General features: G+C 38.7%; 1 protein-coding gene across 1 annotated transcript in view; it reads right to left on the minus strand.

The window, feature by feature from the left end:
• Positions 1–337: 337 nt before the first annotated feature.
• LOC149847329 (serine hydroxymethyltransferase 7-like) overlaps positions 338–21621 on the minus strand; it is a 32161-nt gene continuing 10877 nt past the window's right edge. Inside the window, exons 2-4 of the mRNA XM_089996930.1 lie at positions 16197–16602; positions 914–1015; positions 338–793 (exon numbers count right to left, since the gene is read on the minus strand). Of these exons, the coding sequence (XP_089853056.1) occupies positions 570–793; positions 914–1015; positions 16197–16602 (732 nt within the window). The 3' untranslated portion in view covers positions 338–569. The remainder of the gene's footprint in view (positions 794–913; positions 1016–16196; positions 16603–21621) is intronic.

A 21621-nucleotide genomic window follows, 5' to 3' on the forward strand; every position in this document is an offset into this window, starting at 1 on the left:
GATAAACCATATTTTTCAGGAAAAAACAATCCACAACCTTCTTTCAAATCAGCCACAAACATTTTGCAAGAAGCGCCTTGTTAAACCGATTTAGATGACGCAAACCCAAACCATTGTATCAAATAAAACATATTGAATTACTACTTCATGAATCTGTACCAGCCAAACCAACCCAAACACTGAGCCTATTTTATGAGTTCGAACAAACTCTTTCAACACCAGGACCACATGGGGAAGTTGGGCACTAATGCACTGGATCCGGCCCACCACAACCCCAAGAAGCTGCAAACTTATGGAGCATGCAAGACAAAGATTGCATCTCTACTAGGCTGGCAAGTTGTGACCCCACTCACTTGATGCTTTTTAAGAATGCCAGGATGGCTGCAACAAAGACAGGCATTTGCCGGTGTATATTGATCTCTCATCAAGAACAATAATGAAATGCAATTTATTACCATATATACAAAACGAGGACGTGAAAGGAAGAGACCAATCAAGCTCATCTTTCTCCATATCCAAGTCACCTCTACAAGCTCCTGGCTAAACTGCAGCAACCATGCCAACTCTCTTCACATGTCGAATGCAGGCAAAGCAAACTGCGCTGCAAAATTCTCAACACGGGTTCTGAGTTCAAGGGCATCCTTGTTGCTCTGAAGGCCCTTCAAGAAATCCTTCTGTAGTTTCCCGTGCTCCCTCTGTATGTCGATTGCAATCTGCACTGCCCTAAGAAGAAACTCTGTGATCGTCTCAAAATCACTTTCCAAACAACCCCTCGATGTCATTGCAGGGGTTCCTGATCAAAGGCGGAAGAAAAGAGCATGAGAAAGATGAATCGACATGCACTTTGATTACAAAACAAGCACACACTTCATAATTTTGACAAACAATGCAAACGCTCAAATGATGATCTTACCAATCCTCACGCCACCGGGGGAAACAGCACCATTATCACCAAATATTGCGCTTTTGTTTAGGCTAATGTGGCACATTTCACAAACCTTCTCATAGTTTTTACCTGAGAAGAGTTAAAAGAGGGGAAAGATCACAACCTGTATGACTGTATCACAAGTACAAACCTCAACTACCAATCAATGTGATATCTATGTACTGGGCTGGTCGGCAAGCCCTATATCCACAATGATGCATCTTAAAGTTGGACAAATAATTAAAGATAGCTATGCAAAATTCAGTAACTTGATGCAACTTTTGGGGACCACCAGAACATTTTTATCTCATGGAGTTTGCACCACATTGGTTGCATAGTAATGGCTTCCCAACACGGGCATATAAACTTGGCAGAAGACAAGAACCCCACTTGCTGAGGTTGGTCAAAAAACAAACACATGTTTCGACATCACATCACATGGCGTGCTAACTGGCAAACAGTCAAGCACAATCAGATACCCTCATACCATATGATGTTTAAGAAACACAATTCATCATCTACCACTGTGAAGCACAATACTGATGGACATTAAAAACTGCAGGCGAAACTGCTCAACTTGCACGGAAAAGCACCATCGCATTTAAGCCAAAAGAATAGCTGCCAACTAGCAACAGAAAAGAGAGACAAGATTGAAATCTTTGAAGAAGATTAACAGCACTTTTAGGAATGCTTCACAAACAAAAACAGGTATAGACCTTTACTTTAAGTCAATAATGCCCCTTAGCTGCTGGTAAAATCAAGATGTCATTGAAGGCACTTTAATTTCATTTCATTTCATTTCAGAAGAATTGAATAGTGTTTTACTCAGTGATAAGAGTTGGCCTAAAGTCGACATTTACAGTAAAATACTCAGGAGGTCAAAGTGTACACGTTGGCTGATAAAGGAGGGAAAAAGACACGAACTCCAAGCATCACAACAATAAGCAATCATTCTCTCGCCCAGATTATGTCATCCATGACATAGCATCCAAAGAAACTATAATTCTTCCTACCTTGTAAATTTCAATAACCAGAGTAAACAAAACCATGGAGATTCATTAACATGTGTTTAAACCATTAGCTGTACTTTTTATTACAATATATAAATTGCATAACAGTTCTTTCTAGGGAAAAAAACAAAAAAAAAAGTGTGACAATTACAATGCTTGTGTAGCATGAAGCATTGCACTTGAAAACTGTTGAGCCATATCTATGTAGTCAAAAGCTCTAGGCAGTCCCTAGTCGGTAGAACCCTAAAAAGACTAGCCAAGGACTAGTCGGTACCCCAATTAAATATAAAAAAGTACACAAAATATACATAAAATATGTTTAATTCGTTTACCAATAAGATGATTTCATTATACAAGTACAAAATTACACAGGTTTTCAAAAAATATATTAATATACATAACCAGAATATATATATATTCAATTATTCAGAACATATTCAGTATAATCAACAAAATATGTTTTCAACCTTTCACAGAAGCACAGTATAATCAACAAAATATGTTTTCAACCTTTCACAGAAGCACAGTAACACATACATATATAAATAACATATTACATAATTCATAATGCTAAACATGCTTTCAAGCTTTTATAGAAAAATTCATCTGAAACAAAGTAACACACACGTATAAAAAAACATAATCAATTAAAATTAATTGTATATGCTTTCAATAACTCCGCCTGTGTATAACTGTTTAGTTATACACTGCCGGTCCCAAGCCCGGATAAAGGAGGAGGGTTGCGGTAGGCCTGTGACAGCCAGCATAAAAACTTTGTCATACCCTATGAATATGAACCAATATGAGAATTTCGTTGGGGCGTTCCCTACTGAGCGACGCGTTGTACTCTATAGGCCCGGAGGCAGTGATAAATGGGCAAGGGTTGCTAGGTCGTCGCCCGGAAGCGACGCGTCACACCGGCGCCCGGGTGTGGTGTCAAATAGGCAAGGGTTCCCTCACTTTGTTGGACAGGTGGGGGTAAAGAAGTTAGTCCAAGACCATAAAATTAGGTTAGCCACTTGGAACATAGGGTCTTTAACTGGTAAGTTGGTAGAGTTAGTAGATGTTATGTGTAGGAGAAAGATTGATATTTTATGTCTACAAGAGACCAAATGGGTAGGTGAGAAAGCAAAAGTGATAGAACCTTGGGGATATAAGATTTGGTATACAGGAATAAATAGGAATGGGAATGGAGTAGGGATTGTTATGAGTCGTGAGTTTATAGATAATGTAGTTGAGGTCCGTAGGAAGGGTGATAGGATTTTACTTATTAAATTAGTATTAGGGACGGATATTATTAATATTATTAGTGTTTATGCACCTCAAGTAGGTTTAGATGATTCCACTAAGCGTCAATTTTGGGAAGATTTAGATGGAGTAGTACAAGGGATATCTTATGGAGAAAGGCTTTTCATCGGCGGTGACCTTAATAGGCATGTAGGCATTAGTAGGGATGGATTTGAGAGTATCCATGGAGGCTATGGTATAGGCGAAAGAAACGATAGTGGAGAAAGGATTTTAGATTTTGGTTTGTCCTATGATATGATCTTAGCAAACACTTGGTTTAGGAAGAGGGAGTCTCACCTAGTAACATTTAAAAGTGGGGTTAATACGAGTCAGATAGATTTTTTTTCCTACTTAGAAAGAGAGATAGGGGTTGTTGCATCGATTGTAAGGTTACACCGGGAGAAAGTGTAGCTACACAACATAGAGTCTTAATTTTAGATCTTAGAATTAGACAATGCTGCAAAAGGGATAGACATAGGATAGATCCTAGAATTAAGTGGTGGACACTAAAAGGAGCTAAACAAGGAATGTTTGTAGAGCGGGTAGTTAAGGAAGTTGATTGGTGTCTCGATGAGGATTCAGAATCTATGTGGAATAAGATAGCGGGTGGCATGAGAAAGGTGGCTAAGGAGGTATTGGGTGAGTCTAAAGGCGGTGCACCGCTAGGTAAGGATACATCGTGGTGGAACGAGGATGTCAAATTAGCTATTAAGGTTAAAAGAGAGTGTTATAGAAATCTAAGTAAAAATCGTGATAATGAGAATTTGGAGAAGTATATGAGAGCAAAGAAGGAAGCTAAAAAAGTAGTTCGGAACGCGAGGGATAAGGTATATAAGGAGGTTTATGACAAGTTGGATACCAAAGAGGGTGAGAAGGATATTTATAGGATTGCAAAAATAAGAGATAGGAAATCGAGGGATCTGGGTATGGTTAGATGTATCAAAGATGAAACGCAAAGGGTTTTAGTCAAAGATGAGGAGATTAAGGAGAGATGGAAAGATTATTTTGATAAGCTATTTAATGAAAGTCATGCTCAGGATCTTGGAGACTTTTTCATTCCTTTTCATGAGATGAATCGTGACTTCATGCGCAAGATTCAAAAGAAAGAAATTGCAGAGGCTTTGAAGAAAATGAAATCAAGAAGGGCAGTTGGCCCAGATGGTATACCTATCGAGGCTTGGAAATGCTTGGGAGAGAAAGGTTTAGAATGGTTGACAAATCTTTTTAACAAGATTCGGCGGACAAATAAGATGCCTAATGAGTGGAGGAAGAGTACTTTGATGCCTCTATATAAGAATAAAGGTGATATACAAGATTGCACAAACTATCATGGTATAAAACTCATGAGTCATACTATGAAACTTTGGGAGAGGGTGATTGAATCTAGGTTGAGGAAGGTTGTCATGATATCAGAGAATCAATTTGGTTTAATGCCTGGAAGATCAACTATGGAAGCTATACATCTTCTTAGACAACTTATTGAGAGAAATAGAGAGAGGAACAAAGATTTGCATATGGTTTTTATTGATTTGGAGAAAGCATACGATAGAGTACCTAGGGACGTTCTCTGGTGGACAATGATGAAGAAAGTTGTTTCTCTTAAGTACATTAGTATAATTAAGGATATGTACGAAGGAGTAGTAACCAATGTCCGCACTTGTGGAGGGGTGACAACCAATTTTCCTATAACGGTTGGGTTACATCAAGGATCTGCTTTAAGCCCTTTCCTATTTGCTATAGTGATGGATGAGCTTACGAGATCAATCCAAGAAAATGTGTCGTGGTGTATGTTGTTTGCTGATGATATTGTTTTGATTGATGAGTCTAGAGCTGGGGTTAATGCTAAGTTAGAATTATGGAGACAGACATTGGAAGCATTGGAAGCAAGAGGTTTTAAGTTGAGTAAGAGTAAGACAGAATACATGGAATGTCGATTTAGTAAGCAACGAAATAGAGATGGGAGTGTAGTGAAGCTTGGTGAGCAAGAAATATCGGTGGATGATTCTTTCAAATATTTGGGATCTATCATTCAAAAGTATGGAGAAATTGATGGAGATGTAAATCATAGGATAAAGGTTGGGTGGATTAAATGGAAGAGTGCAACTGGAGTGTTGTGTGATCGTAGAATGCCATTGCGGTTGAAGGGAAAGTTTTATAGGACGACTATTAGGCCCGCTTTACTATATGGTACGGAATGTTGGGCTGCCAAGAGACATCATATTCAAAAAATGAGTGTAGCTGAGATGCGTATGCTTAGATGGATGTGTGGAAATACAATAAAAGATAAGATTCGGAACGAGGAGATACGTAAGAAGGTAGGCGTTGCACCCATTGAAAATAAGATAAGAGAGAATCGTTTACAGTGGTTTGGACATATTCGACGAAGGCCTAATGATGCTCCAGTTAGAAGGATGGAGAAATGGAAAAATATATTAGTTAAAAGAGGTCGGGGTAGGCCTAGGAAGACATGGATGGAGGTGATAGGAAAGGATATGAATGCTTTGAACCTCACCGAGGACATGGCATTGGATAGAAATGAATGGAGGAGAAGGATTCATGTGGAAGACCCAGAATGATTTTCTTTGTTGGTTCATATCGCCGACCCCAATTGTTTTGGGATGAAGGCGTAGTTGTTGTTGTCGATGCTTTCAATGTTTCACAAAAAAATCCCAAAAGCAATGTAGCACACACACATATATAAATATAATAACTAAGCATGTTTTCATGTTTTCACAGAACAAATCACACACACACACACACACACACACACACACACACACATATATATATATATATAATAACAAAGTATATATGAAAAATAATTAACTAAACTGCCCTCGTGCCTAGGCGGAGGCAGCTTAGTCGTCAACTAGGCGCCTTAGTCGGTGCCTAGTCAGAAAAATTGGTACCTTTTAAGGTATCCACCTAAGAATTACAAAGCCTAGGCATTTTATTTAACCTAGTCGAGCTTTTGACTACATAGGCGTCGACTAGGCACCTAGTCGGGCTAGTCGGTAGGAAAACTAGGAATTGCACAGATTCTTAACTTCCCAAAAACAAGGGACCTTTTTTTCTGACTAGGTGCCAACTTCCGACTAGGCACCTAACTTGCCCTAGCCTAGGCACGAGGGCAAGAAAGTAATATATATTTTTAATATGAAAAGACGAGAGGGGGAGGGAAGGGTTATAAAACCCGTTTCCCCTCTCTCTTACACTCTCTTTTTCTCTCTGCTCTCTTGCTCACTCTCGTAGATCGTTCGTCGCCCTCACCCACCCTCTGTCGAGGCCCTTAGCCTCCAGGTATTCTTCTTCTCTCTTTGTCTCTCTTCCTTCCCCTGCCTCTTCTTCTTCTTCTTCCTCTCCCCCCTTCCTCCGCTTCTTCTTCTTCTTCTTCCACCTCTTCTTTTTCTTCGCCTTTGTGTCTCTTTCTCCCCAGCTCATCTTCTGTTTCTTCTTGTTCTCCCCCCTCCTCTGCCTCTTCTTCTTTTTACTTCTTCTTCTTCCGCCTCTTCTTTTTTTTCTCCTCTTTGTCGCTCTTTCTCTCTCCTCGGCTCCTCTTCTTCTTCTCTTTATGTCTCTCTTTCTCTCTCCCCCTTTGCCTCTTCTTCTTCTCACTCTCCCTTCCCTCGCCTCTTCTCTCTCTCTCTCTCTCTCCCCCCCCCCCCCTTGCTCTGCCTCATCTCCTTCTCTCTTTATTTTTTGTTGTAAATGTTGTAATTGCACTTGTAGTTGTAATTGCTATGTGACCTGTCCTTATTTTTCTGCTGTAATTGCTTTAATCTCTCCCTAGTTCTGTAATTGCTTTCACTATTTTTTACTGCTGCGGATTTTGTGAGAATGTGTTCATTGAACTTATTAACTTTCTACTTATTACTTATTAGTTATTACTAGTAATTTAGTATCCATGTAATATGTATATATGTTTTTTTATTTTTTCTTCTAAATCGTGTATTTTATTAACTTTTTTTATCTGGGTGAGTGAGTTTAGTATTACTCATTATATATAGCAGTTATGTGTGTATATGTAATAGTGTACTTGTTTGATTCTTTTAATGTATATGTAAATATTTTTTATATTTTATATTTTATATTTTATATTTTTTAATTAAGATACCGCCTAGTCTCTGACTAGTCTTTTTAGAGGTCCACCGACTAGGCATACATAGAAAAATATTCAAGCCACAAAGGAAACGCGAGATGAACACGCAACTCAAGGTAAATGAAAAACCTTAACCAAGACAATCATGCAATTGAAATATTATACACAATCATCAGAATTCCTGACATGAACTGAAACACCTATAGACTAAATTTTCAGAATTCCTGTCGTGCATTCTTAACATGCACAACAACCGTCAGTACCATAGAACAAATTTATGGTGTGCATATATAATATTTTAAGCAGCTCACATAGAGCCACTTGTTACGTCCTGTCATTCACATCATGCATATTATCACCAGATTAAGTATCAAAGTCGTAAGCTTTGTGGAAAATGTTAATTGAAGAAACCTTTATAGGTGGACAGTCCTCGTCATCATTACATGGTATACAAAAATTAAGGGTATGTTTGGAGCCTAAAAACATACGGTCTTAGTTTTCCTAAATGAAGATATTTTTATTTCTATTTACTGTTATATGCTAATACAATGATGCACTAAAATAGAGAGAGAAATAGGAGGAACTTTTTTTGTAATTTCATGAAACAGAGGGGAGTTACATTCTATTTTCTAGGAGAGAGGTTATAAAAGTGGGGAACAGAGAGTTTCCTAATTTTAATGCCTTCAAATATTTACCTTATACCTAAATATTAAGCATGCTAAAAATTGGGTGAACAAGACAACGTTGCAAATTTATCACGCAACATTTTGCAATATTAGGATGCGTGCAAAATGTGACTTAAACTATTTAAAATTAGCATCAGAAAAACTAACGTATTCTGTAAAATACACTTCTAACTGAAACATTGAGTTGACTTTCAAGAAATAACTCACTTAGAACACTCACGTACATGAAAAAAATGAATTTTTATTGTAAAATTTTGGTGCTTGGTGGGCCTTTCACTTTTAGATTTCCTTTAAACCTGTCTAAAGATCAAAATCTCCTAATTAACAAACATTCTCCACTAAGAAAGCAATAGAGATCACACCTATATCATTAGATCCACACAACATTCAGTGGTGATATTAGAAAATCGATAAGCCCAATAGATAGCAATCCATCCATACAAGTCATGGGAAACATGCAAAATAAGATTATCATATATGGTCTCTTAAACATTCATCACCACAGACACCAATATCTTGAGCAAAGGCAATTTAGTTTTCTATAAACTCAGTAAAATAAGAAAATTTTAGAAAAAGGAAAAACTAGCAATAATTTTAATTAGTCTGTTTCAAAAGAAACAATGTTCAGAAGAAATCTAGATTTATCAATAACATAGATAATCTAATTGCAATTTTAAAATAACCATTGTTTGCTATAATCCAATTATTCTCAGAGAATTTACCAGGGTTACCGGAAGCACCATAGGACCTGGGGTAGCGCATTTTGGAAGCGTGAAATGTGGCGCTTCCGAAACGTGCTAAGCGCAAAAAAAATGGGAAGCTCGCTTCCCCTTCTTTTTTTCTATTTTTTTGTTTTTTCTTTCTTTTTTCGCTTTCCCCTCGCTTCCGGTTTGCTTCCTAGGTTGCTTCCGGTTCGCTTCTCTTCTAGCTTCAAACACGATTCCTGGTTCGCTTCTAAGTCGTTTCGCGCTTCCTAAAATTTTGGAAGTGCCTCATTTTCCGCTTCCGCTTCGCGAATTGCTTCCTGCTCCCGCTTCCCCGATTGACAACTCCGGAATTTATAGATGTTAATGTCATATTTTGTTTAAACATGTAATATTTTTTTCATTTTTAAAATTGCAATATTCTCAAAATATTGCTAATATCGGTGACTTAGATAGAAACCAACTTAATTTCACCCAACCCGCCAAAAACAACATAAACAAGAGGAAACATAGGCATAGTGCGGCCCTTTATGCCTTGAGGCGCACTTAAATAGCGCATGAAGGCCATGGTGCATGCCTCATGCGCTATGAGGCGTACGCATCAGGGTGCCGCCTTACCCTGAGGTATGCACCTCATTTGATTTAGGTCAAATGGGGGTCAAAGGCCACATTTGACACAAATTTGGAGGGAGCCCAACCCATATTAGGGTAGGGCCCTCTCTTCTTTCCCTCTCTCATTGCTCAATCCTCTCTCCCTCTCTTGTCTTTCGTCTCTCGCATCTCCCTCCTCTCTCGTTGCTCCATCCTCCCTCTCTCTCGTCTCTCATCTTGCATGTACGCAGTAGAAAAAAGGAAGCAGAAGAAAGAGAAGAATTATGTACTTATTTCCCTCTCTCGTCGCTTGCTCTCTCATCTCTTCTTTCTCCCCCTCTTCATTTTTCTCTTTTCCTTCCTCCGCCTCTTCTTCTCTCACCGTTTCTTCCAAGGTTATCAGTATCCTGTTGCATTATATGCTCCGTAACATGGGTGCGGGTGCGGGGGTGCGGCAGAGGCAAAAATGTGTGTGTGTGTATATATATATATAAGGGGGTCCGAGGGTTCCCCCGGCAAGGGTCCCGCTCTTAGAATTATAGGTATGTGCATCTCAAGTTCTCAACTAAAATACGCATACCATATCCTCAGTAAGGGTGAAATTCAACATTTGATTGCTTCGAATATTACCATGTGTCCCATGTCAAGTCAGATCCATGGATCCGAGACCTGAAGTAATCGAAACCAAAAGAAGTGTTTTTTATCACATGGATTCATGAAGCATCTTCGCCCCACGACCAAAAAATGTGGACCGTCAGATCTCATCGATCCGACGGATGTATGACGTCAAATCCCACAACGATCTAGGCAACTCATGCAAACTGCATGAACACCGCTCTCACGCTACCAGCCCCCGCCAGAAACCACACCGGCTAATTCTAGTCAGGTTAAATGACCGAACGCCTTTTTGGTTTGTGACCAAAGAATTTCGTTAGATATTATCCCAAGAAAGAAACTCCAACCTGAACCTTCGGACCAAACCAAAATCCATCGTCCGATCAAATCGAAAAGAAGAGAGGGAACAGATATCCATCGTCTGATCTCCTCCCAACACCATATATAAAACCCTCATCCCCCTTCGGCCTTCCCCGTCTCTCCATTTTCACTGTAACCCGTGCTAGAGCCGCTCTCCTCTCTCGCTCTCGTTCTCTGCGTCTTCTTTGTCCTTGGATCTCCGAAGAAAGGGAAAAAACCAGAGGAAAAATGAGGGAAATCCTTCACATTCAGGGAGGGCAATGCGGGAACCAGATCGGATTTAAGTTCTGGGAGGTCGTCTGCGACGAGCACGGCATCGATCCGACAGGGCACTACATCGGGATGTCCGATCTATAGCTCGAGCGCGTCAATGTCTACGACAACGAGGCGTCCTGCGGGAGGTTCGTGTCGCGCACCGTGCTCATGGACCTTGAGTCGGGCACCATGGACGTCGTCCGCACTGGCCCCTACGTCCAGATCTTTCGGCCGAACAACTTCATCTTCGAGCAATCCGGCTCCAAAAACAACTGAGCCAAGGGGCACTACACAGAGGGCGTCGAGCTCATCGACTCTGTGATTGATGTTTTGCGTAAGGAGGCTGAGAACTGCGATTGCCTCCAAGGTATGTGTAGATTGTGCATTAGAGTCCTCTGTTCTCTATTGATTTAGGGCTATATTTATGGAGAATTTTTGCCGATTATGCATAATAATGATTAGAGCTCTGGATTAGTGTTTTTTTCATCTTTGTTGAGAGATTTCTGGGTTGTAACCTAAGCAACGAAAAACATAGATCGCTTGTTTAGTTATTTTGAGTCAAATCTGCGGTTTTGGCACTGGTCTACTAGAATTTTTTTTAAAATTCTGCAGCCCATTTCATAGGTCAAATTTTTAAAAAAAAATCCAAAAAATGGACCGAAATGACCCTGGGTGCGGTCAACGCACCTAGGGTCGGGTTGACCGCACCCGTGTCGAGTCACGTCGACGCGGGTGCGGCACCCTGCTAGTCGAATCCCTGTGACATAGATTATATGATACGATAAGATGCATATTGTTACTTTTGGGATTTACGATATGATACTTAAGAATGCATTTCTACCATTTTTCACTCAAGAAAGTGGGTTAAGGTAAAAAATCCCTATTCTTTGATTCTTATTGAGTATTTTTGGAGAAAGATGACTTCAGAGGATCCAGCAATGGCAACGGGGCACTCAAGTAGTGAGTAGAAACCGACTAAGAATCAAGTAAAACTATTGCCAAAGTTTTTTTTCGGGTGGTATCTCTCAGTTAAAGTATCATTTAGCTATGGCACATCATAATGTCAAAGCATGCACGTCAAGAAAATTGTCGGATTCCGTAAAACGGCAATGTCAGCAATTACTTGATAATCTGAGAGGAAAAAAACAAGAGAAATTAATGAGGCAGAAATTGAGTACGTGGAACCCTGGGAAGATGTGTATTACGAAAATGAGCTCCGTCTGATTCTACAGCCCATAGCATAAGATTAGAAGTAAGAAGTTCTGCAGTGAAGGAAAAATGTGTGGTTGGTGACAGTAGTAGTGTCGCGGCTTCCGTCTGCAGCCGTAGGCACAAAAAGAAGGGGAGGGAGTTCTTCGAGAGGAGGACCAGGAGGTAGAGCGAGAGGCTCTATTAGAAGCTTTTTCCCTCCTAGGACTATCCCTGAGGTACAGCCTGACATTTGTACTGCTATGACTCCTCAGCATTTAGTCGAGCAAGCGGATGTCACGGCTAGAAGATGGTTATATGATACCTGCATTTCTTTCAATGCGGCAAATTCCTTTCATTTTCAGGTCATGGCAAATGTTATAACCAATATCGGGTCTGGTTATAATATGCCTTCATATCATGCTTTGAGAGAAAAAGTTTTAGATAATAATGTAAAAGTGAAGGTATATTGTGATGAGATGTGGTAGTCATGGAGAGAAACTGGGTATAGCATCATGGCAGATGGGTAGACAAACAAAAAGTCAAGAACCTTGATAAATTTTCTTGTTTATTACACTAAAAGAACCATGTTTTTTAAATCAATTGATTTAGCTGATACGCCCAATATTGTAAATGTATTGCTAAGGGTTTTTGACCAGGTTATGGAAGAGGTTCAGCTTTAAAACATTGTAAAATTCATCACTGATAATACAGCAAATTATATGACAGCAAGTAAAGAATTGGCAAAAAAAATTGGGTCATTCTTTTGGACCCCATGTGTTGTCAATTGCATAGACCTCAATGCTTGAGGACATCGACAACATGGATGAGACAGTTGAATGCTGCCAAGAAATAAATAAATTTATTTACAATCACGCATGGGTTTTGAGCTTAATGAGAAAGTACATTGGTGGTGCTGAGTTGATTCATAGTGCAGTTACTAGATTTGCTACGATTTTTTTTACTGTGCAAAGTCCAATAAAGAACAGAGTTGCACTAAAAAAATGTTTTCATCAGATGAGTGGAATGCATATCCCCATGCACAAAAAAGAAAGCCCAGAGAAATTTTAGATATTGTATTCAAAAGTGAATTTTGGAAATCATGCGTCAAGTTGTTGAAAATAACTATACCCTTGGTGAAGATGTTTTGATTGGTTGACAGTGAAGATAGACCAGCTATGGGTTATCTTTACGAGGCCATGGATAAGGCAAAAGAGGATAACTTGAAGAAGAAAAAATAGTACATGCATATATGGAACAAAATTTATCATAGGTGCACTCGGCAACTTCATCAACCTCTTCATGTTATAGCATATTATTTCAATCATGCATTTATATACTCCCTTATATTTAAAATGGACAGGAAAGTCAACAAGGGACTTTTGGATTACATTGAAAGGTTGAACACTGATTATAACATTCAAGATCAAATTCATAAGGAAATAAAAACTTACGATAATGCATTATATGATATGGAGAGACATGTAGCAGCGCAAAACCGTGTCACGATGCATCGAGGTAATTTATTTCGTCTATTTCAATTTTAATTTTGATGTTCCAAATTTCAGAGCTTTTGTCATTCATTTTCTTAGCTAAACATGTAGTGAAAGTGGATGCAAGAGAAACTGGAGTGTCTCTGAGCAAATCCAAACCAAAAGAAGAATAAATTGGAGCACAAAAGGCTCAATGACCTCGTCTACATTCGCTACAACTTACGACTAAGGCAGAGGTCTATAAAATTATAAAGTTTATTTGTTATTTTCATTCAAAACCCAACTAATTTCAATTTTTTCATGTCAGATTTTTAGGTAAATCGAAAAGTCATAAGCAAGAAAATACGGAACAATTCAATCCCATCAGTTTGGAACATTTTGATGAATTGGATGCATGGGTTGAAGAAAAAGCAAAGACTTTTGAATGAAGAGGAAAATTCAGTGGATTAACATGGAAGGAGCACAAGAGGTAGACGATGAAAACCCCATGTATCTTTGAGACAACATGAATGTCGAAGGAGGAGGCGAATAAGATATTGATGATGAAGATAATTATGATTAATGATGTATCATGTTTTATTAAAAAACTTGGTTATTAAACACTTAATTGTTCATAAACTTAGTTATTTTGTTTTTGTTTATATAATATGAAAGTACAAATCTTGTGGTATGTTATTAATAGAAAGATATTTAATATTTTTCATTGTTCTTGTGAGATATGCATGCAATATTATTTATGATTCTATATTAGTTGATGTTTGATGATGTCTTATGCTACCCATAGAGATATAAATGTTTCATATGTGATTTTATGGTTGTATTTTGTGCAATTCATCATTATTTCATGTGACAAGATTTTTTTAGAATTTTTACTAAATTTTTCTTACTTTTCTTGATTTTTTTGAATATTTTTTAATTTTTTTATTAAAAGTTTATGATATGTTTACGATGCAATACGATACAATACAGTGTTACTATTGGCCCAACTGACAAGGGTAATGATACGCTACTTACAACCTTGGTTTCTTCATCCGCCTCTTCTCCCTTGTTCTTCTTCTATGTTCTTCTTATTCTTCTCCCTTGTTCTTCCTCCCTTTCGCTCGAGTCTTCTTCTCCCACTGTTTCTTCCTCCCTCACACTTTTTCTTCCTCCGCTTCTTCTCCCCTGTTCTTCCTCTGTTTTTCTTCTTCTTCCTCGTTTTAACAAGATTTGGCGGACAAATAAGATGCCTAATGAGCGGAGGAAGAGTACTTTGGTGCCTCTATATAAGAATAAGGGTGATATACAAGATTGCACAAACTATCGTGGTATAAAACTCATGAGTGATACTATGAAACTTTGGGATAGGGTGATTGAGTCTAGGTTGAGGAAGGTTGTCATGATATCAGAGAATCAATTTGGTTTTATGCCTAAAAGATCAACTATGGAAGTTATACATCTTCTTAGACAACTTATTAAGAGAAATAGAGAGAGGAACAAAGATTTGCATATGGTTTTTATTGATTTGGAGAAGGCATACGATAGAGTACCTAAGGACGTTCTCTGGTGGACAATGATAAAGAAAGGTGTTTCTCTCAAGTACATTAGTATAATTAAAGATATGTATGAAGGAGTAGTAACCAATGTCCGCACTTGTGGAGGGGTGACAACCAATTTTCCTATAACGGTTGGGTTACATCAAGGATGAGCTTACGAGATCAATTCAAGAAAATGTGTTGTGGTGTATATTGTTTTGATTGATGATATTGTTTTGATTGATGAGTCTAGAGCTGGGGTTAATGCTAAGTTAGAATTATGGAGACAGACATTGGAAGCAAGAGGTTTTAAGTTGAGTAAGAGTAAGACAGAATACATGGAATGTCGATTTAGTAAGCAACGAAATAGAGATGGGAGTGTAGTGAAGCTTGGTGAGCAAGAAATATCGGTGGATGATTGTTTCAAATATTTGGGATCTATCATTCAAAAGTATGGAGAAATTGATGGAGATGTAAATCATAGGATAAAGGTTGAGTGGATGAAATGGAAAAGTGCAACTGGAGTGTTGTGCGATCGTAGAATGCCATTGCGGTTGAAGGGAAAGTTTTATAGGACGACTATTAGACCCGCTTTACTATATGGTACGAAATGTTGGGCTGCCAAGAGACATCATATTCAAAAAATGAGTGTAGTTGAGATGCGTATGCTTAGATGGATGTGTGGAAATACAATAAAAGATAAGATTCGAAACGAGATACGTAAGAAGGTAGGCGTTGCACCCATTGAAAATAAGATGAGAGAGAATCGTTTACAGTGGTTTGGACATATTCGGCGAAGGCCTAATGATGCTCCAGTTAAAAGGATGGAGAAATGGGAAAATGTATTAATTAAAAGAGGTCGGGGTAGGCCTAAGAAGACTTGGAGGGAAATGATAGGAAAGGATATGAATGCTTTGAACCTCACCGAGGACATGGCATTGGATAGAAATGATTGGAGGAGAAGGATTCATGTGGAATACCCAAAATGATTTTCTTTGTTGGTTCATACGCCGACCCCAATTGTTTTGGGATGAAGGCGTAGTAGTAGTTGTTTTTGTTGTTGTGAAAGCATATATAGTTAATTTCTAAGTCACAGGGACTCAGCAAAAGGGCCCTCGCATCGACGCGATGCGGGTGCGGGTTCCACACCCCGCACCCGGTGTGGCAAACACGTCACAAGAGAGAGAGAAAGAGAAGAGAGAGAGAGGGTTGCCTACCCACACACATAGAGAGAGAGGGCTGGGGTCGTCCTCTTTCTTCTTCTTGCTGGAATAGATAGAGAGAGATCTCAAATCTCAAAAAAACAGTTGTCAAAGGAAGAAAGATATGTAGCCCTTGTATTGTCACATCAACTATGGCACTTGTCATCCATTGAATGTGGGTCTAAAGTTTTCGTTCACCAGTCTGACATCAGAAACACTCAATGGAGAGTGGCAACACAGGCATAATAGATTAAAGTTGATCTTTACCTGTTAAACCCAGAGGCCTTAAATCCCATAATAGCAAATGATTATCTGTGCCTCCAGTAACCAGCCTGCATTTTCTTTTAAGCAAAGCAGCTGACAAAGCTTGAGCATTTTTCTTCACTTGTTGCATGTATGCTTTGTACTCAGGGCTGGCAACCTGTTTCAAGGCTACCGCAAGAGCAGCAATGTGGTTATTGTGAGGTCCACCTTGTAATGATGGGAATACGGCAAAATTTATCCGTTCTTCAAAATCATACTGGTCATTTTCATCTGACTGAAAACTACACAACCCTTGTTTCCTTGGTTTTATGCCTTTCCTGTAAAAAATTATTCCTCCCCGCGGACCTCGAAGGTTTTTGTGAGTTGTTGATGTAACAATATCACAATAATCAAATGGGTTTAAGCATTCCTGCAGGCAACACCATGTTGAACAAATCAGTAACTACCTAACAAAAGTTTCAAGTAGCTAATGGGAACAAGATAATCCCTGTCAGAAAAGTCAATATTGCAATTGAACAGCTAGAACCAGATTAAAAAATAGAAAGGAACACATAAGTCATTCTTTCAAGATGTCAACAAGTAGAGCTTACAGTATTAATAAAGGACCCAGTAACAGCACTTTTTAAACAAAGGTTAGTGCAAGAGAAACAAAAAAAAAAGAAGCAAACCTAATCAGGTGCCTGCATGTATATGTGTGAGCATGCACATACACGCAGATGTGCATAGCATAAAGCCACAAATAATGTATCATCAGCCACATCCAATATTCACTATTATGCATGGATGTTTAAATAGATCTGCCAAGTTCCAACTGCCAAAAACAAGGGTGCATACCATACAGTTAGTTCATTAAAGGATGAAGCAACTCATGCTGAAGACATGTTTTCTATTGCATGAGCCATGATAAATACATATATGTGTCAAAGTACTTTGATAAATGCATGTACCCATTACACACGCACACACACACATATATATATATATATGAGAAGTCAACATATTAGGCCCTCTTTTCTGGTTCTGCCCCATTAGGCCCCATAGTTTGAAGACTTGAAGTGCTTTATGATAGATCTGAACCGTTAGATGTGTTTAGCATGCTCGATTTAGTGAGAAACTACTCTCGAATCATGTTTTTTGGACGAAAAAGTATTTTTATGAGCCAGAAAATTTTGATGTCTTCATAGCCATTGATTTTGGATCACCGGAAAAACCTGTATACAGGTTAGATTCCGGTGATCCAAAAGTCGGTTCCCACTAAACAAAACCTATAGATCACATCTATGGTGTTAGATGTGAGAAAAAATACCAAAAACTACAATTTTTGAAGGGGCCTAACGAGGCAGAATGAGAAAATGGGGTAGAAGGAGCGCATTACTATATATATATATATATATATATATATATATATATATATATATATATATATATATATATATATATATAGAGAGAGAGAGAGAGAGAGAGAGAGAGAGAGAGAGAGCAGGAAACACTCTCTGGAGGATAAATGGTGGTGGGCTGCTGGCCATGAAGATAAAACCTGGGTTAAGCTCATTACAGCTAAATACAACATTCATAACCAACCACAGAGGTGGATGGCAAATCACAAATGGAAGAAGGACTGGGCTTCAGTCTTGGAAAGTCTTAAAGAACTTGCTGTTGTAATAGTTGCAGCCTTAGATTCCGTACATATGCTTGGTGCAGCCAGTCTGCATTAGCAGATAGATTCCCTTGTTTATTTGCATTGACTAGGGATCCTAACTGTTGACTAAATGACAGATGGGACTCCAATTTTGTGGTTGGCGCATGGTATTCTGGAGGAACTTCAAGGATGCGGAGTTCAACAACTGATTGCACCTTCTTAAGGTGCTGGATATGGCTGGGAAACAAGCTGATCTGCTTCTGACTGGGTTGTAAAGAGCTTGCTCAAATTCGTAAAATAGGTTCAGCTAGGGGTGGCAATTTCTGACACGACCCGGCAACCCGACCCGCCAACCCGCCTCTTAGGCGGGTTCGGGTTGGGCTTAAGCCAACCCGTTTAATAAACGGGTCGACCCGTGTAACCCATTTATTAAACAGGTCGGGTTCGGGTTGGGGGTATGCCAACCCGCCAACCCGGCTGACCCGTTTAATAAACGGGTTAGGTGGGTGGGTCAACCCGCCAACCCGTCTGCCCGACCCGTCAACCCGCCAACCCGTCTGCCCGACCCGCCAACCCGACCGCCAACCTGCCTACCTGACAACCCGATCCGTCAACCCGCCAACCTGACCCGCGAACCTGAAAACCCGTTTACCCGACCCAACCCATTTATTAAATGGGTTGGCGGGTCGTGTCGGGTTACCCGTTTATTAAACGGGTCGGGTTCGTGTTTGCCACAGCCGACCCGTTTAATAAACGGGTCGGGTTCGGGTTGAGGTATGCTGACACGCCGACCCGCCAACCCGCCAACCCAACCCGATTGCCACCCCTAGGTTCAGCATGCAGAACATGAACATGAGGTGTTCAGCTCAGCTCATCTTGTATAAGCTTGTTAAGAAGTAATCAAATGTTTTAGATATAATTTACAGGATATAGTATAGTGTAGAACAAATGATTGAAGCATTTGGTTTGCAAGCATATATATATAGATATATATATAGGGAAATGGAAACCTACAAAATGGACACCGTGCTAAATGAATCATGCTAATGAATTTTTGGTGTTTTTTATAAAATTCTGACCGCATAGATGTGTTCAGCATGATTGATTTACTAGAAATTGAAAGGAAATAGAGCCTCAATACACTCACAAAGAATACTCAAAACAGTATATACACTAAGAGGAAAAAAGAAAATACTTCATTCAAGTGGGGAAAACCCACATCCAAAAAGAATTCAAAAGCATGGGGTGTTGCCCCATATTTCTTGAATTATGCTTTTTGACTTGGTCAAAAAGCATAAGTTCAAGTTTGTCTTATTTGGCTTTTGCTTTTTTACTTGGTCAAAAAACATAAGCTCAAATTAGTCCAAAAAGTAAACTAAAAAAAAAAATAAACTACCTATTAACTAGCTATCCTATTGTAACTAAACTGAAAAAAGATTACATATGATGGGGTTTTAACATATGAGATTGTCTATGAGATTACAACTTTTAACACTTCCCCTCAAACTTACGGTTGAACAACCGAAAGTTTGTCCAAAAGAAAATGGAACCGTGAAGCAGCAAGAGGTTTGGTAAAAAAAGTCTGTCAGTTGATATTCTGAGGAGACATATGAAAGCTCAACGGTGCCATGTAGAAATTCCTCACGCACGTAGTGGCAGTCCATTACGATATGCTTGGTCCGTTCGTGAAATGTCCGATTGCTGACAATGTAAATGAAACTTTTATTGTCACAACATAGTCGTGATGCTTTTGTACTCTCAATACCCATATCTTGAACTAGTAGCCTCAACCAGACTACTTCCATGATGGTTGCTCCATGACACTGTACTCGGCTTAGGTTGATGAAAGAGAGACTTTTTATTGCTTCTTACATCTCCAAGAAATCAATGACTCTCCTAAAAATACACAAAGCCAAGTAGTTGAGTGTCGATCATTTGGATCACATCCCCAATCTGAATCAGTATAACCAGTTAGTTCTAATGAGGAAGAAGCATACAAAAAAAATCCTCTACAAATAGAGGTTTTAAGATATCTAATAATTCGCAATATTTCTATCATATGAACAATAATGGGTGCTTGCTGAAATTGACTTGTTGTGTAAACAGCATGTGCAATGTCAGGTCTTGTGATAGAGAGGTAAGACAATGCCCCAACAAGTTGTCTATAAGGTGTTGGGTTCTCAAGAGGTTCCCCGTCATCAATTTTCATTCTGATGTTCACAACTTCAAGAGTAGCAACATGTTTGTCATTTGTGATTCTCGACCTGTCAATAATATCAAGTGTAAATTTAGATTGAGTTAGTAAGTAACCTCTAGGAGAATAAGCTACTTCAATACCAAGGAAAAATTTAAAAAAACCTCAATCACTCATTTCAAAGTTGGTTTTGAGAAACTTTTTTTATATTATCAACTCCCTATTTATCACTACCTGTGATGATCATGTCGTTCACATAGAGAAGAAAAATGATGATCTCTGTATTAGATTTATTAATAAACAAAGTCGTGTCATTAAGACAAAATTGAAAACCAAAATTAAGCATAACCTTACTGAATTTATCATACCAAGCCTTAGGGGCTTGCTTAAGACCATATAAGGCTTTATATAACCGAAGAGCTTTTTCTTGGAGAACTTCTATGCCAGGAGGTAATTCCATATAAACTTCTTCTGCTAAACTTCCATTGAGAAATGCATTCTTGACATCCATTTGAAAGATATGTCAGTTCTTTATGGAGGCAATGGGCTATTAGAGTTCTTACAGTGGTCATTCTAGCGACTGGTGCAAAGGTTTCTTCGCAGTCTATTCCATATTTTTTAGAATAGCCTTTGGCGACTAGTCGAGCTTTAAAGCGTTCAAGAGTGTCATCACTCTTAGTTTTAATTTTGTATACCCATCGACATCCAATGGGCTTTTTCTCAGGTGAAATATCTTGAACAGTCCACATGTTTGCCTTTTCCAAGGCATTTAACTCAGTTGTCATAGCTTCGACCCATTCCGAATGTTCTTTTGTTGAATTATAGTTTGAAGGCTCTATATAGGGGTGTAATAAGGCAATATATGCTTGATGTTTTGGTGAAAAAGATTCATAGGATACAAATTTTCCAGGCACTCTTGACACTCTAGGAGATTTTCTGGTTCCTATTTGATCTTGTGCTTTAATATATTTTTCTACAGCACAAGGTTGCTCTAAATTTTCACGCCTAAAATATTGAATGCAATATGGATGAGATGTTTCAACGTTGATTATACTATTTTGATCTTCTTGATCAACTTCTTCGTTAATTTCTGAAACTAAGTCCAACAAAGAGTATTCATCAACCTCTCTAGGGTTTTTAGTTTCAAAGAAACTTTCATTTTCAAGAAAAGTGACATTTCATGAAACATATAACTTCCTAGTTCTGAGATTAAGGCATCTATAGCCTTTCTGATTGCTTGCAAACCAAGGAATGCACAAGGAATGGCCCGAGGGGAAAGCTTGTCATTTTTGTTGGAGAAAACAAAATATTTGCAACCAAATACTCTTAATCGCGAATAATCTAGAATTTGTTTGAAAAGTTTTTCAACAGGTGATACATTTTTTAACAAAGATGATGGCATTCTATTAATGAGATATACTGTGGTTAAAGTAGTTTCGGCCCAAAAAATTTTAGGAACTTGATGAGTAATGAGCAGAGTTCTTGTTGTTTCTATAATGTGTCTATGTTTTCATTCTGCTAAATCATTTTGCTGTGGAGTATATGGACATGACTTTTGATGTAAAATACCATGTAGCTATGTCACATGGGTGCGG

This window comes from Nuphar pumila, chromosome 2, assembly GCF_984573655.1.
Source record: "Nuphar pumila chromosome 2, dmNupPumi1.hap1.1, whole genome shotgun sequence".
NCBI classification, from domain to species: Eukaryota; Viridiplantae; Streptophyta; class Magnoliopsida; order Nymphaeales; family Nymphaeaceae; genus Nuphar; species Nuphar pumila.